Source organism: Sebastes umbrosus, chromosome 6 (genome assembly GCF_015220745.1).
Source record: "Sebastes umbrosus isolate fSebUmb1 chromosome 6, fSebUmb1.pri, whole genome shotgun sequence".
Taxonomy (NCBI): domain Eukaryota; kingdom Metazoa; phylum Chordata; class Actinopteri; order Perciformes; family Sebastidae; genus Sebastes; species Sebastes umbrosus.
The window spans coordinates 17,833,628-17,860,342 of record NC_051274.1 but is presented as its reverse complement, the minus strand read 5'-3'; the positions used below and the strand labels follow the sequence as shown (position 1 = coordinate 17,860,342).

Below are 26,715 nucleotides of genomic sequence, written 5' to 3'. Positions count from 1 at the left end.
TGCCCAACAGTATGTAAAGTGGGCTACAACATTAAAATGCTTCTTACATGATGGTTAAGTAATAATTAACAAACACTATAATGACAGGGGCCGTTCTGCACTTACTTTTGATACGTTTTGCTAATAATTAGGGCTGTCAATCGATTAAACTAGTTAATCGAGATTAATCGCAAATTAATCACGCATTTTTTATCTGTTCAAAATGTTCCTTAAAGGGAGATTTGTCAAGTATTTACTACTCTTTTCAACATGGCAGTGGGAAAATATGCTTGCTTTATGCAAAAGTATGTCTATATTTATTATTGTAAATCAATTAACAACACAAAACAATGACAAATATTGTCCAGAAACCCTCACAGGTACTACATTTAGCATAGAAAATATGCTCAAATCATAACATGGCAAACTCAAGCCCAACAGGCAACAACAGCTGTCAGTGTGTCAGTGTGCTGACTTGACTATGACTTGCCCCAAACTGCATGTGATTATCATAAAGTGAGCATGTCTGTAAAGGGGAGACTCGTGGGTATCAATAGAACCCATTTTCATTCACATATCTTGAGGTCAGAGGTCAAGGTACCCATTTGAAAATGGCCACGACAGTTTTTCCTCGCCAAGATTTAGCGTAAGTTTGAAGAGTGATTTAACCTCCTTATCTTCTCCAACTGAGCCCGCTACAACCAAAAAATTGCAAGTTGCGTTAATGCATTAAAGAAATTAGTGCCGTTAAAACAAATCTGTGTTAACACGTTATTATTGCGTTAACTTTGACAGCCATACTAATAATAGTATTGCACTTTAATTTAAGTACAGTTTTGAATTGTTTTTACATCGTGGTACTTACTTAAATATAGAACAGAAATACTTTCAGCTTGTTTTGTTCTTCCCAAGAAGAAAAAAACAAACAAACAAGAAATGCAACTTTAAGGTTATAAGGACTTTATTGGTCAGCATGTATTTACAACATGCTCTTATCCAGTGTTGGTAAAAACTTCAATAAAGTTCTTGCACACATTTAAATCTTATTGACAGATGAGCATAAGTTTAAAAACTCGACTCGTGAAAATCTGAGGACCGAAACCTCGTTAATAAAACGAGAAGAAGTGATCAACAGTGTGCAGGATTCTTTCCTTCTTTCACTCTGTGGAAATAAATTAATTTAATGCACTATTTATTAATCTAATATTGTCTATATGTGTGTGGTAGTGAACAAAAGTAATATCTAATAGGAGTCAGCTCTCTCAAAGTGGTCGATCACATGGCAGGATTGTGTGCACAGGATATCCTTATTAAAAAAAGCATCCTCCTCTAATTGCTTAGCTTTGTGACTTCCTGGTCAACAAGCGTCCATATCCTCACACCCACCAAACATCCTCTCTGTAGTGTTCACAATAAAGGGCTGACTCATCTCATGGAAATGTCTCATTGTATCACTTCTATTGTTGTCTTCTCTGTTGTCTTGAAGACCATAATTGTTTTTCCTTCATTTTGGTAATAAATGCTTTGTTGCTTTGCACTGCATTTCCCAGCAATACAGTTTTACCTCAAAACACAAAACAGCCGGAAAACAAAACTGTTGGAAGAATAAAATGGAGAACAATGATGTTAATCTTAGATAGAGTGGCGACCGAGTAAAAGTCATGACATCTCAAATTCAGCATGTATGGTTTTAAACACAATATAACATGCTAATTAGTGCTCTTTAGATATATAAACAACGCAACACAAGACAACACATCACAGTAAATCAATGGCATAGCACATTTTCATTATAAAAAACAGTAGGAGCATTTACTTTATGTTATGTTTCTTTATATACAGCAGTAGTGCAATGTCTGTTCAAAACGTGCTTGTTGAGAACGGGCCGATAGCTTGGCCTCCGGTGTTGCTGCTTGCAGCTTTCTTGAGAACCGCTCATCCAGACTTCAACTTCACACTCGACACTGTGCTTCCTTGGGTCCTCAGCAATGCACACGCCAAGTTTGAAGTCAATGAACAGTTGACAAGAAAATCGAAGGAGAGACAGACAGAAGAACTGCTCGTCGCTCGTTGACTCCAGGGAAGAGAAGAAGTGTTCGGACAGACCGCTGTTCACTTCCTTGTTCAAAATGTATTAGTCTTGAACATATTGAGTGTCCAAATTACACCAAATTTGACACTGCACTCCCTTGGGTCACCAACAATACACCCGCCAAGTATGAAGTAGATCGAATGAACGGTTCTTGAGATACGCAAAGGACACACAAACATACACAGAGACACACAGGCAAACAGACAGACAGACAGACAGATATTCCTTACTTTATAGTTAGATTTAAGAATCTATGAGACCAAACTTCATAACATTTCACTTGGTAATTATTACCAAGAGAAGGCTCTGTCCAAAGCTAGCTGTTCTCCCCTGTTTCAAGTCTTTATGCTACGTTAAGCTAACAGTCTCCTGGCTTCATATTTAACAGACAGATATGAAAGTGGTATCACTCTTCTCATCTCACTCTTGGCAAGGAAGCAAATGCGCATATTTCCCCAAATGATGAATTAGTCCTTTAAGGCTTGTCAATTATACACATTGTTTTTTACCAGTGATACAACAGAGGAGGAATATTTTTTGTTGTGTAAGCTCTCATAAAAAAATATCCCAAAAGCTGGCACTTGAAGCATAACACAGTTATTAAAACTCTCACTTCAGCTCAGAGCAAAATCAGTTGAAAAGCAAATGATTCATATCATTCCAATCCTCACATCTTTGAGTGCTTTTCATCTTATAAAACGCACGCTGATGTTCACTCTATTTTTAGCTCAAAGACGGTAACTTTGCTTTAAAGCCGGTTTTCTGAGTATTATCATTTGTTTCTTTCTGCCTGGCCTTCTGTTTATGTAGTCTGACTTTAGTGGGTGTTTTGATTTTTCCTTTGCTTGGTCAGTATCACTCCCAGACTCTTTAATAACAAAGCATCTCTTGCTGTGAGCTAAATTACCTTTCTACACATAAGTCCAGTCTGTTACCAGGTGTTTATATTAGCAAATATAGAATACAAGGGCAATGGAGTAGTTGTGATCATAGCTGCAAGGTTTAAATCAGCATTTGAAACATTTTATTACATTAAAACTGAAGAACTTAGGCCATAAAAGACACTGAGTGCATATCATAGACATAAGAGATGATAAAAAGCATTACCATGAAGGTAAAACAAACAGATGCTCTATTTAGAACAAAATAAAAGCAAAAAAGAGAAAAGAAAACAGCTCCATATAATCTTCCCGATGAAAAGAACAAGGCACTTAAGAGGATGGAGTTTAGATAACTAACCATTCAAAGGGGATTTGTGTTTTTGTCATGTTACTTTTCCATCTTTTGAGTGTCTACTTATGTTAAGAATTAGGTTTAATTACATTGTTGGTGTGTCTCAGGAGGATATGCGTTGTTTATGTGGATATGTGATGTTTGATGGGAGAGAGTTGTGGCAGCATCTCAGAACAAATGAAACACCTTTTGGATGCCTGTTCTCAGCTATCGATCTCAGCTACAGTGAAAGCAAGTAGCCTAAATAAAAACTCACAGGTACAGTACAGATTCACTATTCCAGTTAACTGAATTCTTTTCACTTCACTGCGTTTTCTAAATATAAAATCTATCATATACATTTCTGTCCCACATACAATACAGCTCCGCCTTCACTTATTAAACTGTCAGTCCTCATCAGGTGAATTGAGGATGCCTCAAAGGCAGAAATGTCCCTTATTTGTCATTCACACCCCGTGAGATTTCATAGAAAGAGATTAAAATAGAAAATGTGGGAGTATGGTTTATTTCACGGGACATACTCCTCATTAACATACATTTATATCCTAAAGAATGGGTTCAATTTTGGTGTAAAAGGAGACTTGAATGTGTCCATATGAACCTAAACAGAAAAATTAATCATCACATTACAGGATTTTATTTGCGTTAAAGGTTCTGTATACGACATTCAGAGCATTAATATAGCAGCGAACAACTATTTGCAATGTAAAGATATAGAGAAGTAATGTCTACCTGAGCAGAGAATGAAATCACTCTCCTTCAGTGTGTGTCGAATCCGAGGAGCGTGTGCATGTCACTGCGTGAGTCCCAATGTGTCTGCCCCACTGGCTAGCCAATCACCTCTGATAACGGCGTCCCGACCCACAGCGTTGTCGTGGAAGTGTAGCGCCGTCAGCACTGTTGACGTTGTTTGCACTGTTCGCGCTGTTCGCGCTGTTAACACCGTTAGCTGCGAGCCCTGGCTCAGGTGTCGCCATGTTGAGAACTGTGTGGAGGCAATCCTTCAATCACAGATAGGCCATGCTCTGAATTTCATTTTTAGCGAGGTCCCGCCCCTTCCGGTGTCCCCCATTGGACCTTATTTTGGAAAAAATATGTACGGTAGTCAACAGCAAGAGACAAATATTTTTTTGATTCCGTTTTAATTGAACTACACTTCTCATCTTGCACAATATACGTCACCAACACTAGCGAGCTAGCTAACTTAGCTATTTTCTACGAACAAATGAAATGTTATATTTCCTGAGTTGTTTTATCCAGCGAGTGGCCTTTTTATCACCCGGGAAGAGAAAGAACAAGCGAGACCCCGTTGCTCATGTGAGTACATCCCAGTACCAAACACACAGGCATCTTAGCATCAGAGAGAGAGACGTCACTACGCCACTTTTGGGTGTTTTCTAATTATGTATTTTCACACTCTTACACTTGCGACTGCGACTTTCTTGGCTTCCTAAATTACCTTTTGAATTGACAAACATCATATGTGTGATTCAAACAGGATAAAAAAAATATTTGTCTCTCTCCATTAATTACTTTTTCAAAAATAATTCCCAAATAAGGTCCCATGGTGGTCCACCAGAAGGGGAGGGACTTCGCCTCTCTAAAGTGAACAAGTTAGACGCTTGATTTACTGAAGGCAGTGAGTAGTTACATTCAGTTGTTACCTTACAAGCTGCTGAACACAAATATCGAACATGTGATGTGTGAGGAAATCCACATCAAAGAATATCCGCCGTCTCCTGCTGAAAACAACAACTCATAGTTGTGATAAAACTTTATGTCCGCTTCACTGGCTGAGATTTGTAGCTGTGAGTCACTGTAATAACGATTAGAGGTGGAAGAAAAACACATTATCTTGATCAGTGAAATATTTTTAAACAGAGCATGAGGTCTGTGTGATGTGAATCTCGTGGCTGCTAATAAAATACGGCAGGGTAAAATCTTGTGTTACCGTGGCAGCAGAGAATGGGTTTGTGTGTGCACCAGTGAAGGAAACGTAATCAGAGCCTTGAAGGGGCAATATCCCAATGAAGATACTCTTTGACTAAAAAATCCTACCACAGAGTTGTTCTATCAAAATGTTACTTAAGTTGAAGTTCAAAATTGTTTATTTTCAAAATGGAACTTATTTTCCCATGTTTTTGGGTGTAACTGACTAATACGGACAACAATTTCTGAAATTGGTCCAGTATTGAGGGAGAGTATTGTAGACGTTGTCACTGTCAATTTATTGTCCACTAAAGGTGTTTGGTTTTGCCAATCCGGTCTCACTCCCAACTCGTCAAATACCGCCGATTGGGCAGCACCCCTTGACATCGGATACCGACGCACGGAGGCACACTTTAGCGACAGCATGTGACGAACCAGGCTACTAACTAACTCCAATGTAAACCCACCCTTCCCGCGTTACAAATGACATAGCATTAATAGCGTGAGTCTGTTAAGGGCGGGTGGGAGGGTTGGTGGATGGGTCAAACAAACACAAGACTTTCAACCAGGAGACCACTAGCTGTTTGTGTCACATGTGAAACTAAAACTAACGTTGACATATTTTGTCAAGTCAGTCGTTAGTCACGTGACTCGTTGGTATCGTCAGTCCTTAGTCTGTGAACTTAACGTCAAGTTAGTTTATTTTGTTAAGTTTATTTTGAAAGGAAACTATGCATGTAACAAGTGTACATTGACACGGCATCCCTGACACGTCCAAAAGCGGTACCCCGTGCTTCGGTCTCCGATGCCGAGGGGCACTGACCAAGCGGCGGTATTTGACGAGTCAGGAGTGAGAATGTGTTGTTTTTGCCACTGACAGGCTCCAGTTATTACCATAAGTGTCTAACTTTATGGAAAGAGTCTCGCTCAAGGAGAAGTCTCGTTTGGAAAGCTCGCGTGACGTGTTGCCACAAGACAATGGTGAAGACGCGACTGCCAGCCGGGGAGAGTTTGTTGTGTTGGACTACAGAGAGCGTAGCTCCGTTAAAGAGCACACACAGCCGCTTCCCTTAGCTTCTTTATGGAACCATTCAGAAATGTCTCCCAAGCTGTGGATGAATTTCTGTCTATTTGATTAAAGCTAGGGTCGGTAGTGTTCCTCAGAGTCGGTAGTGTTCCCAAAAAAATGTTTTGTTATATTTGTTGAAATTCTCATAACAATCAATACATCAAATGCTCTGACAATAAAAGAAAAAAATCTGTGGCTGTCGCAGGACTATAATAGCCCCGTTCAATCATTTCATTCGGCCCAAATGAAATGATTGAACGGGCTGCCTGCCTGTCTACCTACCTACCTATCTGCCCGTGCACTCATTGCACATCAACGGAGTTGTGAGTACTAACAATAGCCATGTTCGTTGTTTACATTCATTATGATAATTTTGGGGGAGTGGCTTTGGAGGGAGGCCTGAAGCGACGGATTGTCAGTGTTGCCAACTTGGTGGCTTTCTTGCTAGATTTAGGGACTTTTGGAGATAGTGCTGCTAACTACTGTCATTGGAAAAGAGTTGGCAACACTGGGCTGGGTTTTTCAGTTGGGTAATTTTTTAAATCTAGCTTACTCTTGTTAGTTTCTCAAGATTACCGACCCTAGCTTTAATACAAGTCCAATATTCACTCTCCATTTAGCTCTGCCTGCGGTATCTCGAAAATATGTTTATGAGAGTGGTGAGACTGAACTAAAATTAGCTTAAAGATGCTATAAAACTCAGTAGCGCTGAGGGGTGATAATTCTCTGTGGGTTTGCCACTACGAATAAAACCTTTCACATACAATTCGATCCATTGTTAACATAAACATATTGATTTGTGCAGCTTTAAGTACGCTTACCTCAAACTGCTACTTATATATAGGACTTGAATAAATACAGTTACCTTGTATCACTAGTGTGCAGACATGCATAATGAACACCATAATAAACATTTTTACAACAAACAGCACACAGAGAAACACTGGGAATTTGCATGAATAACCAACTTCGCCTTTTTGAATTCTCATTGCTTTGCTTTCCAGACTAAAGTCAACTCAGCCCCATTCCCTCCGTTGCTGCAATGTTCTCTGTGCCTGAATAATTCAATATGGCTCACTGTCGGCTCCTGTTGTGTACTGCATGGTTAAGAACCAGTGAAGGGGAAGGCTCAATGCATGGGGACAGGCCTTGTTTTCTACGCCTGCAGCCAAGCGTGTGTCTTATGTAAGGAAGGGGGTTGGATGGTCCACAGTACAACATCCACTGCATGACAACTCATGTCGCTTTGTCATCGTGTGTCTTCCTCGTCCCTACTCTCACTGTCTATGAGTTATGACCTCACCAACGCCCTAATTTTTAATGAGTGGTCAAAATCATTGTCACAAACGTCATTTTCTGTCATTCTGTTGTTCTGTGGCTGTCTTTGAGTCGGCCCATGTTTCCATATCTTCCTTCAGCTCTTCATCTCTCTCGTCCCCGTCCCCACGCTCTCCTTGTTCTTCCAACATTTTGACATTCCTTATTACCATTTCAGACTTCTTAAGGAGCACTTTATATTGGCAATTATGCGTTTCCATCATGCGTTTTGCCACATTTCACATGAGCAAATGTTGTTTGCATGTACCAGAAGCGAAGATTGTGCTCATTAAAATGTAACTGCTGCTCGCTGCATCTATCACAGATTTCTCTAAAAGAGAGGATTTGAACCTTGTATCCTGCGAGACATCTGGAATATGAGGATTCAGCTGGTAACTGCTGCATTATTTAACAAACCCTCCAGCCATCTGATCCTTTGCAGGTGTACATGAGTCTGTTTCTCATGATTTCACAAACACTGTTCCGCTCAGATGTTTCTCTGAATTACAAATAGCTGCTGAATAGTGTCAATATGCTTTGTATTACACAAACTGAAGTTGTTTCTTAGCCTTCTCAGGTTGTCTGGTAATGAACCAATACTTCCCATGAGATTCAAACACTGCTTTTCAATACACTTTATCTAACACACTCAGAAAATGTGCAGCAATGAGAAGAACACAGTGTGTGCAGTGCAAAGTCGGGGCATGTGGGTATTTTTTTCATGTGGAACAGAAATAAATCTTTCTTAACTCCACTGACCAGCTGTTCAACTGTGTTGCACTAATCTCTCTCACATGCACAAGAAGGTAACTGAAGGCCTCAGCCTGCCCTGTAGGCTACACACACTGCTGGCTGGCTGACTGGACTTCACAGTAATATTTACTTAAAGCAGCTGTAATCTATATTTTTACACTAACAAAGTATCAAATTGCAATGTGAAAGGGGTTGCTCCAACCAGATATCACAGCGGTGTGATGGACCTGCCTGTCCACCAGAGGATAGTGTGTCAGTGAATATTACACACATGTACTGTATGAAGGTGTAGTACCAGCAGGAGACAACAAAACCACTCACTTAGGTTTATACAACAAAACCACTTAGTTAGGTTTAGGAAAAACGGCATGGTTGGGCAGGTAAACTACGTAAAATACGTACGGAAACAATGTAACATCAGGATAAGGAAAACATGTGACAAACGTCTAATGTAATTTACAAAGTAAAACACCGGTCGCGAACACCGGTCTCATAGAAAGTCATGTGTTTTTGTACCCATCCATCCAACCACCATAAGCAGTCTTTCTTCCTTTTTATTCTATGTCACTAGCTCTGAGCGTAGCATATTCACGTGGATGCATTTACACTGCAGTCAGTACAAATTACATAGCGTGAAAATGACGTGCCTAAAGCAAGAACGGTGTTCTTATTGCACACTTTCCCCCCCTCGGCTTTACAGAGTTGGGTTTTTAAATAGCTCTAAAAAACAATTGTGCAAAACCTGCTCAGCAACAAACAGCAGACAGAAACAGTTAGCGACTAGCTAGTGAACATAATGGAGCATTTAGCAGATGAAGAGCTGGATATTTACCTCAGGAGTTGGTAGAGACCAAAAACAGAGCTAAAAGAGGGTGAATATTGGACTTACATTTGCCAAGTTTCCAGAAACAAGACTCCAATTGAATGTTAATGCTCAGTAACTGCTGGGTGAAGACTTGAAACTTGACTTGGACTAAGAAAAAATGACTTGTGAGCATTTCTATTTTTTAGTTCATGAAAGTGTACTTCAACTTAAAGTACTTAGCCAATGATTTATGCATTATATAAAGAGACTTGCTCCTGATTTGTGATGAGATTTAAAAAATTGATAAAATGTGTTGTTCTCGCATGCCTCTACCGTGAACAGATGATCCAAAAACTTGTTAAATTGAAGTAAATTCATATCAAAACATCCTTTTACAAACTCTCACACACTTTAATAAGCTACTCTATCAAAAAGTAAACACAACTACGAGCCAAGTATTCTTTTCTGTAGGCCTATAAGGCAAGAATACTTAATTATACTTTTCTTAAGTATATCTTGATCAAAAGATTAAGTAAGTAGACCTGTAAGCCAAACATACTTAGACTTTTCAGTATACTTGTCAGTATGAGCCAATTATACTTAAGTATACTTTTGTTAAGTATATTTCTGATAAGTACATACAAAGTAAACTGAAAGCATACTCTCTTATTTTAAGTTCAAAAGAAGTATACTAATAGCACACTTGAATAAACTTCATTTTGGTAAAGGTAAATACACAGCAGCTAGCAGTTTAGCCATATCAACTTAAGAAGTGATTATGTGTCAATGTTTTTCCACCACTTAAAGCCAAACTTGAACATTTTATGCCTTTCTGCCCCATCGCCCCATGTTTTCTGGTCGCCCTTTCTCTGAATAAATAACATCCATTAGATGTAGAAAATAGATATACCCATGCTTACTTCTTTCCAAAACATAAGAGGCTTTTTGGCAAACCCAAGCCATGTGGTAATTTGTCCCAATAAACTACTGGAGCATAAATCATACTGTGTAAATGCCAACAACTTAATTTGGTCTGAGGAGTAGAATATGGTTCATAATTGATCGTATTTCTCAAGGAAATATTGTCAATATTATTTCAAACTCCAGCTAATTGAAGTATTTAAAGCTGGTAAATCCTTACTCCAAACGTTCCTGAGTGTTAATTGTTTGTTGTCCAGTTTGAGATTGGATAGATATTTCATGTATTGGACGAATGTGTAATTCAGTCTACTATGGGACACCATATACTGTACGCATGGAGATGTTAAATTAAAACAAGAACTTCTTTCTCCTTTCTTAGTGTTTGTTTTGTACTCTGATTCATAAAGCATGAATAAATTCAGCAAGACACTAAATAAATCACTATAGGTGAGAGCATATTCTGCATAGTGAATGATGTGTTTCAATGAAACACCTTGAGCGTCTTTGTTGTCACCAGCGAGAGCTTTGATGATGATGATCTTTTATTCTCTGACCGCCGAGATGGATCGATACGATGTTTGACTTGCTGGTTAATGTTTAATTACTGTGCATTGATTGTGGACTCATGGCGTTCCTGAGGTTTGGACGGCCAATTACTGTCACTCATAAAACTAAACAAAGTCTCTGTTACACAATTCTGGAGAGGATTTACATTCATTATTTCACCAGTTATTGCTGCAGCCTCGCCTTTATGTACCACTCAAAGTCAGGCTATTCTCATTAGTCTTCACAAAGGGACCAGGTAAACAATGTGGTACTGTGTATTTTCAATTCGAGTTAAAGAAACAGTTTGTTCAAACTGCAAAATCTTGTTTTAGAGTCACCAAAATGAACAGGGAGTGGAGCCTCAATGAAGATGGCCTTTATTATGTCATCTGTTAAACAAGACCGTTAAATACAACTAAGGTTATTTTATCTGGCACTCATAGGAAAAATTAAATAAAAAAACTTCTTGTATTTAACAAAACTGATTTTACAAAGTACCTCAGAGTAAATACTGTGACACCCATAAGCATTAAGCTATTAATGATTTCGCCAAATAAATTTGCAGAATTTCTTCCCTAGTCTTTTAACACTTATATCTGCAGTACACATTTGAGCCACATGAAGGAGCCTGAATGTTTGTATTGTTCTGATAATTGTAGCCTACTGATAACATTGAATCTAATATGAAAAGCTAGCGCACATTCTGTTTGTTTTACTAAGGAGAGGAAACAAATGTCAGCCTGTTATAAATGCATTTATTGTGTCTCATTTATCAAGTATTTAATATGTATATGTTTTTAACAACACATACATAAAACAAAGTTATGATATATCAAACGTATATCTCTTCGACAAGGCTGGTTCATCTATTCAAGATAATATAAGGTGACACAGAAATTGTAGTAAAAATGGTCTGAAATGTTCTATTACACACAAATTCGCTCTTCCCATAATCTATAGATAAGGCCTATTGTGAATTGGATCTTCTCCTCAAGACTTGACTGGCTTGATTGACACGTCCCTCACTATCCTGTCAAAACTGTTAAAGGAACAGTTTGATATTTAGGGAGATATACTTATCCGCTTTCTTGATGCCTTTGATTTGTATTCTATGAATTTTTACATATTTTTTGTCTCATTATAAGGATGTCATCATCAATTATTGATGTGGTAATTCGCTGCAACACGTTCTCATCCCAACTCGTCACATACTGCTGCTTTGTCATGCCCATTGGCGTCACTTTAAGTTTTGGCATCAAAACCACTTAGTTATAGGTTTAGGAAAAACAACATGGTTGGGCTTAAAATCACCATGTTTGTAAAGTGAAAATCAAAAACCTCCAACCCACCCTTAATGTGTCTTTTTGCTCTTTAAACTATGTCACCACACTCCCGGCGCAGTTTCTCTGAGCGTTTACTGTTGCCGTGAATGGGTTTACATTGTAGTTAATGGAAAGCCCGGTGCGTCTCATACCACCGCTTTAGGATGCCTTGTGCGGTAGTATCACATACCAAAGGCCGTGACAAAGTGTCAGTATTTGACGCCCTGGGAATGAGAATGTTGTTTCAGGTGTTTGCTCTCCTATTGAGTGGTTGTTACAGCCTGTGCCTTTAGTGTAAATATATTTTTGATGTGAATGTACAAATGGCTGACGAAGCTCCATGATCGAAATGTTGTACCTCTAATAAACTGCGGAAATTCAACTTTTTCGAGAACATCAGTGCAGCAAACCATCCAACACCAAGTCTAGATGTGACTGGGACTAAGATAACACTGGTACAGGTAAAGCTTTGATGTATGGAGGCAAGTATTCAGATGGTGATTTGATCACAGGGATGTATGTTAGAAACACCCCACCAGTCAGAGCACATCAGAGCTGGATGTGTGTCATGTTCAGCGGCCTGGAGCTGTCGGTTCTCCCCACTGAGAATGTCATGTGACATGTGACTGGCAGAACAGATCCCATTTTATAACACGTAGAGGTAAATGATAGACAGAGTGTCAAGTATGTTGTGTTTACCACACACAGAGATACATTAGAATCCAGTTAATATATGATAAAACTAGAGAATGACGGACATATTCTATATGACAAGCAGGAGAGGTAAAAGTGACACAGTTGAGTCAACATGAACACTCCGAGCACTCAGCACTGAGATGTAATGGGATGGAAAGCTGCCTTTCATGCGCTGCTATCCAGGCCACTGCCCTCGCAGTCTGTGGTAGAGTGCCAGTCACTGTACGTTATCTGAACAGGCAGGAAACACAGAGAGTTTGTTTTTTCCTCTGCAGTGACATGTGTTTCTCACCTGATCCCTCCTCACTCGTTTCCAAACTGCAGACACCACCACACAGATATTTGCATTAGTGTAGATAATGTTACTGTCAGACATCGACAAGGGTTCTTTTCACTGTCTAAAATCAAATTGGTGTGGCTTCTTTTCAGGGATAGAGAAGAAAAACAATCTTGTTTGCAACTTCAGGACAAGACACTCAAATGTTGCAACTCTCCCTCTTTCTGAGTCACCTTGTGTGACTTCCTCACATTGATCAGTCAGGTTTACAGGAAGACGATGGAGTCACATTGGTTTAAAGTGTTTTAAAATGTTTAAAGGTTATTCCTGAAGTTACACATTTGCTTAAAAAATCCCTGTTATCATTTATCCATGGAAAGGTGACAAAGCAACATCCCCCACAGGTGCAAACATTCCCACCAGATACCCTTCTACACATTAAATTAACTCAAAGTAGAGTATTATTGTAGGCAACTGCCTGGGCCTCATTTATGTACTGTTTCATCTATTAATGCATCACATTTTACCAGTCGATTATTTGTTTCGTATCCAAGTAACTAAGTACATTCACTCATGTAGGCTACAATTTTAAGGTAATTGCACTTACTTGAATATTTTCATTTTATGTAACTTTATACTTACTCTACAGAGGGAGACATTGTATTTGTTATTCTACTACATTTATCTGTAGCTTGCAGGTTGCTTTGTAGATTCAGATTTAAACACAAAATATATATAACAAATAAAATGATGCATTAATATAGATTGAATTGTTGTACTGTATATAAAGTTGTTAAAATTACCTTTAACAGACTTTCAGTAAAGTTATGTACAATGTGCTTATAATATTTATGCATTTAAGTCAAATTTTGTAATCAGCACTTTTACTTTTTCTTTTGTTCATTTATTGTATTTTTACTGTGTGGTATTCATAGTTTTACTAAAAGATCTGTACTTCTTTTACCACTGCCAATATTATCACCAGAGAAAGGGTGAAAATAAGGCTACTACTACTACTACTACTACTAACATACTCTATTAAAGTTATTGTAAAATGAGATTTATTTTACCAACGGAAATAAAAATACAACCTGACCTGAAAATGTTTAATGAAAAGGTGAAACACTGGCTGAAACTAAACCAAACCTGTGATCACTGATTATTGATTGGGAACATACAGCACATATGTAAATTGATTGTAATGTACGATGTTGTATTATGTGATTTTATGTAAGATCTGCAAATTCTGTATTTTTTTTTAAAATGTATTTTCTTTTTCTTTAAAGTCTAACCAGGGACAAGGTCTGCAAATTAGCTATGGTTAGACGTCCTATATACCTTGCATCAGTTTCACTTTAATTAAGTGTAACAATGCCTATGTACTGTCCCTGTCAAATAAACTAATAATAATAATAATAATAATAATAATTTTTGTGAAAATTTATTTTGTAGATTATCTTCTCAGGTTTATTGAAACAATTTACATAATTCAATTATTAACTACATTTATATATATATATATATATATATATATATATATATATACATATATATATGTATATATATATATATATATATATATATATATACTGTATATTGTATTCTGTTTCTTAAATTAGAGGGAATGAATTAATAGGGAACTACATAACAGGGTGCACCTGGCTTGTAACCATAGTGATGGTTAATGTTGGCGGAGTGATATGAAGATGAGGTGACGTCACTTAGTTGTCAGTTGTCCGATTATGGAGATGACCGTTAAAGTGGACCAAGTAACCATGACGACGCTATCCCGTTTCTCTTGCTTTACCCATGTCCCGAAAGTAGTTTTAATTTAGTAACTACAAGTTTATAGTTAACGCTAAGAGTAACCAGTGTTACATATTGTGGCAGCAGGTTTGTAGTTTTGTAGCTTTTGCCGGATATTAACGAGCTAACGGTAGCTAACTGTGACAGGTGTAACAACGGATTCTTTCGGACATTTAATCACCAAGGTAACAACAAAAGGAAAACGCTTGTGAGTTAAGAGAGACAGGTGCTGTGTCGAATAATGTTTCCCGTCGATATGTGTTCCCTCTAGCTAAAACTGAACCAACCCTTATCCCGTTGGCTCAGTTTTAGCGCCATTTTAACGGATGTTCTTAATTTATATTGTTTATTTATTATTTATATATTTATATTTATTTATTTATATTATTTATTTATATTATTTATTTATGTTCTACATTTTAACAGATGTTCTGGATGTTCTTTAGCGTCATTTTAACAGGAGGGAGACACTATTTGATGAGGGAACAGACTTTGATATAACACCTGCCAAGTAGTGATGTGTTGGTCACGAACGAGCCGGTTCATTGAGCCGGCTCTTTTAAGTGAACCATAAGAGCCGGCTCTTTTAAGTGAACGATAAGAGCCGGCTCTTGCAAGTGAACGATAAGAGCCTGCTCTTTTTAAGTGAACCATAAGAGCCGGCTCTTTTAAGTGAACCATAAGAGCCGGCTCTTTTAAGTGAACGATAAGAGCCGGCTCTTGTAAGTGAACGATAAGAGCCTGCTCTTTTTAAGTGAACCATAAGAGCCGGCTCTTTTAAGTGAACGATAAGAGCCGGCTCCCGTCCGAGAGCCGTTTTTTTCTTTCTTCTTTTTTCTCAAGGCAAAATGATAGGACGATCTTCTCCGCGCCACGGGCACTTCATGCACTGACTGTGACTGAATGTTGTGTTAATGACGTCCGTGCGACCAGTCAGGTGATGAGCATAACATCAAGCAGGGAGGGGTGGAGGGGCGGCGCGCTGACGGTCTACAGGTACAGAGCAGGAGGGAGCGGAGGAGAGAAAGAGAGAGAGAGAGGAGTGCGGAGCGCGAATAGCGGACAAGATGAGTGACAGTCGGAAACGAAGCAGCATGTAAAATTACGGTATTCTGGAAATTTAAAGGTTTAGTATAATTATATTGAATAATTTAAGTGATATATGTGAACACATACTAATCATAGGTCAAAACAGGCAGAAGTGGTAAAACGAAGAGCCGTTTGGGAGCCGAAAGAGCCGGTTCTTCTTGGTGAGCTGAGCCAAATGATCTGGCTCACTAAAAAGAGATGAAATTCCCATCACTACTATGTCAAGTGGACAAAATTTGTTGAGCTAATTAATATAAATATATTGAAATAGAACTAGTTGCTCAGTCCTGAAACAACAACAAAATATCACCAAGTGAGACTGAATAAAAATAGTCTCCTCTGGTGTCACATTATAGCTGCTATAGTTTGAACCAACAACTTTATTTAAACCTGCAGCTTCTGTTATCTTCAAACTGGTCTCTGTGGTGCATGCTCCATTATTTATGAATAAAGACTAAATGCTGGAGCTCCTGAGGGGGATTAGACGCGGAGATCGCTGTAATCCGGTTGGAAACGCATGTGGGGAGGAGCTGGACCCGGTATGTTGTGGGGTCGGATAGGATCTGGACCCGGTTAGGTGTGCATGGGTCTGGTAGGATTTTCCCTCTTGGAGCAGCAGCTGGACGCATGCGCCCACTATTCCCACTATTCCTCCATCCACCACAGCGCAGGAGCAAATAGGATGAACTTGTCTCTGCGTTTTACCTGTTTAAAGGCGCCGCTGATTGTGTGTGAAACAGCCCCAGACCTGCTCACGGGATAGCTGTTTTCTTCTGTAAAGTTTTAAAAAAAGGGGGAAATACTCGACAGGAGCAGGACGCACAACTAGAGGATTAATGAGGAGAGGGTCTTTGGATGTAAAGCGGGCAATAAGAGAGCGGATTAGAGGAATATAGCGAGGAATCAGAGCAGTGTGTTGTTGTTGTCAAAGATGCGGAAACTACAACAGAAGCAACAACAATCTGGATTTTGATCCACTTTGCTGTGGGAGCAGCATGGCTTGGCTCAGGAGAAGGGTGAAATTGTTCCAACTTGGAGTGACCCCCAACAAACACCCTGAAGTTTTCTGGGGACTATTTTTTTTGTGCTATGCATCGGCTTGTTTTTACACCATTCCGCGGAACTAACGGTTGTTTGGACCCGAGTCATCATGTCAAAAGTCATTCAGAAGAAGAACCACTGGATCACCAAAGTGAACGACTGCCTGGTTGTGCGGGACGCGTGCGGGGAGCTGAACGTGGAGCTTCGTGGCGGAGCTGAGAATGGAGAGTTTCCGTCCATCGGGCAAGTTAAGGAGGATGCTGTGGTGTACCAGGACGGTAAACTCTGCGAAGGGGAGCTGCTCCTGGAGGTGGAGGGGCTGCCTGTGTCTGGATTACCCCTCTATGACATTATGACTGTGATGAAGTGCTGTAAAGACCCAGTCAGGTTGAAAACTGTGCGTCAAGGTAAGAAAAACATGAAAATATAGAATGAATGAATGAATGAATGACTTTATTTCGAACTTAAAATAAATAAAAACAGATACAAAATAATAACAAACAAAAGAAGAGTAATAGTGTCCGAAAAGGAGTAGGTAGAAGTAAAACTTAGATTTCCCAACCCCCTTTCTCACTTCTCCTCTAATAACTCATATATCATAAAATGATAATATAATATAATATATAAACTATCCCAGATTTATTTACATCCCAAATTAAATATATGAACAGCATCCCAAGTTTATTTACAACCCACATATCCATCCAGAGTTAAAAAGTAGATATAAACCAACCCTTAACACAACCCTTATTACAACTGTTCCTCAACCATATACCCAAAAATATATTTTTTGTGAACTATGCGTGAAGGTAAGAAAAACATGAAAATATAGAAACTGTGGTGGCACCAGTACTGTGTGTGTGTATGTGTGTGAGAGAGATTAACACTCACTCACAAAAGAGTCCCAGTGGAAGTTGTTTTATAATTGCCATGTGGCACAGCATTATTATTATGAGCACATAACAAAATGGTGATGTTGTGTGTGAAGTAGGGCAGAGAGAGTGTGCATGGTGATGCTTGCTGTTCATCTCCTCTTCCTTCCACAGCAGCCTGGAGTTTTCACAGGCTTTGACATGAAGCTGCCCTGACAGTCCTCCTGCCCTCATTTGTCTAACATCGCTAAAGCCACTCTGGGTCAGACCTGCGGGGTCACAGATTAGGCCATTTACAGAGACCGCAAGCTCCAGAGCTTCATCTGCACTCCCAACATTTACAGCACAGCACACACTGCCTACTGCCAGTAGTCTCTGACATGTGAACTTTTGATACCTTACTTTCTCTGCCCTGAGGATTAAAGGCCACTGCCACCTTATGTGGCTTGTTGTTTTATCTGCTGATGGTAGTGTCCCATCTGCAGTTTACAGTTCCGCAGGGCTTCTCTCTAGGGTTGCAACCAAGGATTATTTTCTTCATCGATGAATCTGCCTATAAGACTGCCTGTCTTAATTGACACTTATAATGAAAAAGGCAGAGGCGATGTCTTGAAATGTCTTTTCTTTTTCCAACCAACAGTCCAAAACCCAAAGATATTCAGTCTAGAGCTTCAATAATTAATCTGTTAGTTAAAGTAATCGGCAACTATTTTGATAATCTATTAATCAGTTTGAGGATTTTTTTTCAAAATTCTAAGATTTCAGCTTCTTAAATGTTAAAATATTTTCTGGTTTCTTTACTCCTCTATGACACTAAACTGAATACCTTTGAATTGTTGACAAAGCAAGACATTTGAGGACGTCCTCTTAAAAACACTGATTGACATTTTTCACCATTTCCTGACATTTTATAGAACAAACGACTAAGTGTTTCATTGAGAAAGTAATCAACAGATTAAGCAACAATACAAATAATAGGGATGCACCAATACCGGATAGGATATCGGGCCAACACTGACTCAAATAGCTGAATTGGATATCGGTGACAATGGAGCAATTTGTTGCTGCATTACAAAGGTTTACACTTGAATTGTAATTCCTGTTAATTCTGAAGATTTTTTTGCCAAGTTGTGGGTGTATGATTTATTATTTTTAATAATATATAACAATTCACTATATTTATGTTATCTATATATTTCTTTTTTACATTTTGTTTTACAAAGTAAGGATTGCGAAGTTTAAGTCAAGCCTGATGTTGCCTTACACATAAAAGGATGATCCGAGTCACTTTCACACAGTGAGGCATACAGCTTATTAATTAAATACTGGTGTCGGATCGGTACTTGGTATGGGCCGATACCCAAAGCCCAGGTATCGCTATCGGTATCAGGACTGAAAAAGTCAGATCGGTGCATGCTTAAAAAATAATCGTTAGTTGCAGCCCTAGTTTACTATGATATGTGACAAAGAGAAGCAGCAAATCTTACCATCTGAGAATGTGTCGCAGTATTTCACTATTTTTGCTTGGAGTACGACCGACACCTAATTGCTTTATCAACTAATCGTTCCAGTTCTACTTCTTCCCTTAAAGTAGTGTTGTTTATGTTAACTGAGGGCGATGCATTGTTTGTGAGAGCGGGACACCACTCATGGGCAGCCATGGTTATTTCTGGAAGTGCTCCCTGCGTGTTGAGATGAGCTTGACCCATTGCCCACGGTCTGCTGCATCTGCATCTGTCTGAGAGACAGCTAGAGGGACAGGGATGCAGCCACTTATTCAAACTTTTTTTTCCCTCAGAGTCTCCAGTGTACTGTTCATGGTTTTTGTTGTTGTTCCTGTTGGCCAAATCTGGATGTTCTTTGATGCCTGAGTGAATATTTAAATATATATTTTTTATTTCAAGTCGTTCATTTCACCTCAAATGTCTCTTCCCACACACGCTCACGTTCACTCTCCTCGCTCACACACTCACACAATATTTGACAAAGCTTGCAGTGCTTTGTCTCTGGGGAAATCATTAACTGTGTTATATAACAGTGGTTTAGTTTCAGTGTAGCATCATTGCCTTTCTAGTGTGCTGTATGTCCATTAGTGGCTGCACAGTGAACGCTTGACCTCTGGAGCTGAAGTCTCGACCCCTGGGACAAGAGCTCAGCACTTACGCTGCTTTGTGTTTGCAGAACAGGCGTTTGTTTGACATATGATCAGACCCGGCGTGCACCATGGGAGACTTTTAATATCCATAAACAGTTTTCTAATTATTCTGAACTTTTATGGAAACACTTTGCACTTGTAAAGACTGCGGCAACACCCCGACTGTAGACATAGTATGTCCTGAGCCGTCTGCGTGGCTTTGTCATTAGTATCTCACCACATAAGTCAGCAGATTCTCCTTGTCTGTAATTAAAGGAGGGGCATACTCTTCTATCTGAGGAGCTCACAAGACCTCCATTGTGCCTCACAGTCTTTTGGGCTCCCATGCAGAACCAGCCATGGATGGATCGGATCTCTCTCCTTTCCCCTCCAAAGAGCTGTGGGTCACATTACAGGAGGCCACATCACCTCAGTGCTGTCGGTGGAAACTGTATCTGTGTGTGCAGGTAGGCAGGTCGTTGCTGTGGTATACTACAGCCCCACAGGTGTGTTGCTCCCACTGAGGAATGCAGAAAGAAAACCACCTGAATGAAGTCTGGGCATTCCTGTGGTGGAAAGGTGGAATATTACACTCTAGTGGTTTCAGTGGAGTCTGGGTTTTTATTAAGCTCTGTATTGTAAATAACACTTCAAATTGGGAAGGAATGACAGAGATGTGAAAGAGCCTTTTATTCAAACAGTAAATGTATAATAATAAATACACTAGAATCAGTGTTAACTTTGGCACCTGATTTTGATTCAAGTTTAGTCTTGTGACTAAAATGTAATTTTAGTCATTTAATTTTTGGTAATTTTAGTCAGCAAATCTAAACATTTTGGTGTCGGTTTCACAATTTTTAGAAATTGAAGTCTATTTTAGTCTATAATTTTTTAGTCTATATCACTAGTGATGTATCTTCTGCTGCACACAGGATTGTGGGTCAGAATAGCCAGAGAAGCATGCTGGCTTGTATACTGAAAAATACAACCGGAAGCAGTAGGACATCCTGGTATTTTTGGCATACTGCATACTACATCTTTTTGTTTGAACAGAACCACTCTCTGCTGTTCCTGCTCAACTAGCATAACCACAGCTAGCTACCTTTTCTCTCCACTGATCATTAAGAAACTGGATTCACTCACCTGTTCACCAATATACTTTTCATTGTCTCGGTTTTTCTTGAGAGGAGAAACTCAAACGTAATGTAGGGATAAGTTCCTTGATAAGTTTGTTTTTAGAAGAGCACCTGCTCCTTTCACCTCATGCAGTAACTTTGCCTCATGTCTCTCCCATTGCGCCCATTTTGAATACCTTATTCATTCAAACAGAAAATACATACTCATAAAGTACACATTAAATGCAAATACAACAGTGACTGTGCAACATATTCTCCTTTCTCCCCTCCAACAGGCTGTGGTCACTTCAAATGTAACGACACTATTTCTACTTTGTTTACGGAGGCCCATGTGAATGATGAATAGATTTATGGTATGGCATTATTTTGAGGTTAAAGTACAAAGAGGGAGTACTTTCAGACATATCAAGACTTTGACCCACCAGTGTAGCTCTTATCTGTTATCATCAGTTGAATCCAGCTCACAGGTGAAAAGTTTTGTCATCGTGGTCTTTTTAATGAGCATCTGATAACGGTGGTGCGTCTGTAAAGGTGCAAAGGTTGTGCATCAGATCATAAACCGATCAGCCATAACATTTAGACCACTAAGAGGTGAAGTGAATAACATTGATTATCTCGTTACAATGGCACCTGGCAGTGGGTGGGATATATTAGACAGGAAGTGAACATTTTGAACTTTGAACTTTGTGTTGGAAGCAGAAAAAATTGGCACGCGTAAGGATGTGAGCGACTTTGACAAGGTCCAAATTGTGATGGCTAGATGACTGGGTCAGAGCATCTCCAAAACTGCAGCTCTTGTGGGATGTTACCGGTCTGCAGTGGTCAGGACCTACCAAAAGTGGTCCAAGGAAGGAAAACTGGTGAACCTGCGACAGGGTCAGACCCGAGACTCATTGATGCACGTGGGGAGCAAAGGCTGGCCCATGTTGTCCGATCCATTAGAAGAGCTACTGTAGCTCAAATTGCTGAAAAGGTTAACGCTGGTTCCGATAGAAAGGTGTCAGAACACACAGTGCATCGCAGTTTGTTGCGTTTGGTCAGTGATTTGTGTATAACGTTATTAGAATGATACTTGTTGGTTTAAAGTTGAGCTAATTACAGTATATGCATTTGAGACTGAAATATGTCAAAAAACAGGTGTGAACTATACTGTTTAACAACTTGAACCGTCTTCTTGGCGTTTGAGTTTATACCTCTTTAAGTGAACCAGAAACCCCTCCAGCACCTAAAAGGTCTGGGGTTTTATGGTGCTATGATCATGGGTGGGTTTGGCCGGGTGTCTACATAATCTCCGGGACAAATGGCCCCTGTTCGCCTTCAAACTCGCCTTCACTTGTACCCAGCCAGAGGGATTCAGGGCAGCCTGCTGGATGCCAGGCATTCCTGAGAGGTGGGGCCAGGAGTTCACTGGTACACTCCGATGAAACCTCAAATTCTCCATCTTGTTTCTGTTTCACCCCTCCTCTCAGGCCACTTCTTGCTTTCTCTCATCACCCTGCCCAGTCCTTGGCGACAGGGTGGTATAGTGGTTAAGGAGGGCACCTGTTTAATCATTCAAACCTTTAGAATTGTAGGTGTCTGTCCTGCTGAAGTGTCCTTGAGCAAAACTTGTAGTGCAACTCCAGGGTGACTATAAGCTGACTCTACACTGTGTTGTAGTTGTCGAAAATGCGATGGAAATATGGCATTTATGATTGTTTCATGTATTAGTTTGAAGAATGTTAGTCTCCTCATCGCTCAATACAGATCTGATGTTTTCATCTGCCACTTTTTTAAGCCTCTTCGTGGGAGTTTGCGTAACGTTTAGTCACATGCGTCATGTACATCATGATCTATTCATTAAGTCTGTTTCCATTGCACTTTGTCGCACTTTGTTTTTATCAATACACCAACTTTTTGTGATATTCCTACTTTTTTTTTATATATTGAAAATGTGCATAAAACCAAATGGATTGAAACACACTTATTGTTGTGTTTGTCCCACATTATGCAAAGTAGAGGGGCTAACTAGCATTAGCTGTTTCTCTTTCATAGGTCCAGATGTGATGACAGAAAATAACCAGACTGTTAAAACTCAAAACAACGAATGGTCCTGTATCCTCAGTGCTCCATATGTTACCCTGCGATCATCACTAGCTCCATCTTAAAACTGCCTCCGTTATGTAAAGATTGCACTAAGTTGTGTCACTGACATTGTGTCTCGGATCTTTGTGCGTGGTTAAGAAGGCTTACAAACTCATCCAGAGGATGTGACGGCTTTGTAGACACAGATATCTGCTGTGATGTGCTTGTCCCAGAATGCAAGTCCCTTATATTTTCTTAAGTATGAAGATTTTGTCAGTCTTGATTTAGTGCATAAGTATATCCTTGAAAGGCTTGTCAACGGCTTGTGACTTGACATGCTGTGGCTATCTCTCCTCCTTCTCTATGTACCCTATGCTTTATACTTTTTCTTCCACATCCACCGTCCCCTTTATGAGCTCTGTTTTAGGCAGCAGTGAGGGATCTCAGATGTTTTGTATGTTCTTGTCTTTTCATTATATTCAACCTCATTGGGCACAAAAAGTGACATAGACTGAGAGTTTGACATTGTGAGAAACTCTGGTGTGGGTGTCTTCATAAATAGCCTTGTTAACATGTGTTGCATCATTTTATTTTTTAAGGTTTATATGCTGGAATTTAGCTTTGGCCTTGATGGAGTGACTCGCTAACATTGATAACAATGGCAGCATACTAGTGAAGGAGCAGTGACACCACACACAAGCAGCTTGTGTCATTTAAGCTTGAACAAACGTTGGTAATTCAGAGGCTTTGCCTCAGGCGCTGTAACAATGAGGTTGGAATGTAACGCAGATCAGACGGGTAACAAGAAACAACCATCGGTACTGTGGATATAATACTCCAGCAGGCAGACACAGGCATGCATTGTTATAATTTCCATTCAGTTAGCTGTAACCATGTAACAGTGTTTTTGTCACTTTTTACTACAATCTATTTGGGCTGGGCATCAACCCTCATGTGCTCATAACACAGAGTATTGAAAACAAAGACTGACATCAAATGTCTGGTCAGATTTGTATTCTTGTTTACTTTACTGTTGGATCAGATAGTTCCTGATTTAAATCAAAATCTTGGACTGTATTTTTATCTTGTAGCTGCTTGTGTATAGACATTTAATATTAGAGAGGGTTGGCTTCCTTTTTACATGACAAATTTGATTTGTTTAGAAAAATGTGCTTATATTTCTGTTTATTTTTCCCCAAAGTAAAATGTCAGATAGATATAATTTTGATCAATCAAGTACTAGTCTAAAAAATTGTGAAAATGTCCATCACAGTTGGGTGATATCCAAAACCCAAATACATTCAGTTTATCATTATAGAAGGGAAAGAAACAAATTCACATTTAGAGCCAGAACAGAAGCTGTAGCCAGTAAATGTTTGGCATTTTGCTTAAAGTCCAACTGGAATCAATGAACTGGAAGTTTAGTGTGTGTGTTGGTGTGGGTTGGAGTGAGTGTGTGTGTTTGTCTGGAAGACGTGCATTATTTCAGTGGTGCAGAAAACAGGTGTTACCCCACAGGGAGCCAGGAAGTCTTGTCTGACCCCACATACAAACACACACATCATTTATTTTTGTTTTAGGTAGTATCAGAGTGTGGTCTGATGATGTAGGCTGTATCTCGTCATACAGTATGTACAGAAGAGCTTAAATGTTTGTAATGACATCAGCTTGAAAGAAATTCTGCAGCAGATAGATGAGAGTAAAACCATGTCTGTACAGTTAGTTCATGAAGAGATGCAGTACTCCTCCGCTGCATGCCAGTCACATTATCACTAATAAGCATGGAGAGCCCTCAGGGTTTCTAAAGTACAGCACGTTTTTCTCTTGTGTAGTTCACATGCATCATGTTTCACTTCTAACACAGAGTCCCACACAGAGACATGTTCACCACGAAGCCGAGCGAAAGCAGCAAATAGGCAGCATTTTACTTTACGTAGTGATGCTCGTCCCTGACTCCAACAGTATTTGAAATGACAAAAACATGTCTTGTCGCAGCACTTTCCCTTTTGTTTTTGCTTTTGAGTCTAGAAGGTACAATCTTGCCCTCTATTTTTTCTGTGCTGTGTGTTGTGTTGCAGCTGTATTCATATCATAAATGTCTGCACACATGGTTATAGCTGTTCAAACCATGTTGCATTAAGTGAACACCCAAATCACCACACAGACTGTTATTATCATCTACACACATTATTATTAAGAAATATAAATGGAAATATTCAGTTCAGTTCAAGTTTGACGATTGAACAGCAAGCACTTTAAATAATGCACAAGCACCTTACCAACAGTGATTTATTTATTGATTATTATTGTAGAATTTCTTATTATTGTTGTTGCCTCTTTTTTATAGTTTTTAATGAATGAGAGAGCCAGGTCACATGCATTTGAATGTACAACTGTACTTTTTAATGTATATGACAATAAACTTGACCTGAACTGAATTCACCTTTATGCTGGTACTTTTCTATTTTGGTCAATCATATGTTGATATGAAATACATAACAGGCAACACAGCTCGTACTTTCAACTCAGATACCATGTAAGTTACAACCAGCATTGGTTATGTCCGACTTTAAGTATTTTAACAATGATCGCCTGAATGCACCATTAGTTTTGTTCTGTGTGAGGGTGAACTGTCAGAAATAAACATGAATTAATTAAAAAAGATTGAGCGAGTGTATAAGGGCTAAGAACATTATGATAGAAGTATATAATGGCCATTTCCATGCTCATTTATGTCTCATAAGCTGTTGCAGCAAGTTTTGGGTTGATACCAGTTATTACACAGATTTGGTGCTAAATTTAACAATTTTTTGCCACTTGAGAATTGCTAAAAATGATCAAAAAGCCCTCCAAAATACCACATTAAGACACCAAGACCTCGAGGAACATCGTAAAAAATCGATGCTGTGATTATAGGGACCCCAGTATGAAGTAATATTCAATTACACCATTTAGAACACATGTATATTACTGCATGTACAAAACTGCATGGTTTTTTCCCCAAACTGCATGGGATTCTCATAAAGTATGTATCTCTGTAAAGAGGAGACTTGTGGGTACCCATAGAACCTATTTTCATTCACATATCTTGAGGTCAGAGGTCAAGGGACCCCTTTGAAAATCGCCATGCCAGTTTTCCCTCGCCAAAAATTAGCCTGTCTTTGGAGCATTATTTAGCCTCCTTCCTGACAACATGACATGGTGGGTACCAATGAATTCCTTGGGTTTTCTAGTTTCATAAGATATCTTCACTGAGCCCGCTACAGCCTCTTAAATACAGTAATATCGGCCGGGATCACCGGCGATCCCGCGGGTCTCCGAGGGTTAATCCTAGTATCTATTTCACCCTTCTGTCATCTGCATCTAAGCATTTGCTGATATATAACTTATAATTCTGCCATAAAACACTAAATTAAGATTATTTTACAGTTAATAAATCAGCTTTTGAGATGTCAAAATGTTCCATAGTTGCTTTTTTACTTATATGAAACAGATGCATGGCTTGTTTGTCACATTTAATCTTTGTTATAACACAAATCCTTAACTATCATATACAGTAGCTGTAGGAGTTTGAAACCAGCCCAGTCCTTCTCTTCTTTTTGTCCATTTTCACTGTCACCTTTTCTGGAGCAGT

General features: G+C 39.2%; 1 protein-coding gene across 17 annotated transcripts in view; it reads left to right on the top strand.

The window, feature by feature from the left end:
• The first annotated feature begins 15,932 nt into the window (after window positions 1-15,932).
• LOC119489418 (membrane-associated guanylate kinase, WW and PDZ domain-containing protein 1-like) overlaps window positions 15,933-26,715 on the top strand; it is a 103,255-nt gene continuing 92,472 nt past the window's right edge. For 12 of the 17 annotated variants that reach the window (XM_037771796.1, XM_037771793.1, XM_037771787.1 and 9 more), the window contains exon 1: window positions 15,937-17,282. In XM_037771796.1, coding sequence (XP_037627724.1) covers window positions 16,985-17,282 — 298 coding nt within the window. In that variant the 5' untranslated portion in view covers window positions 15,937-16,984. Of the gene's footprint in view, window positions 17,283-26,715 lie in introns of all 17 variants that reach the window. The other 5 variants (XM_037771800.1, XM_037771786.1, XM_037771799.1 and 2 more) reach the window with 4 other exon arrangements.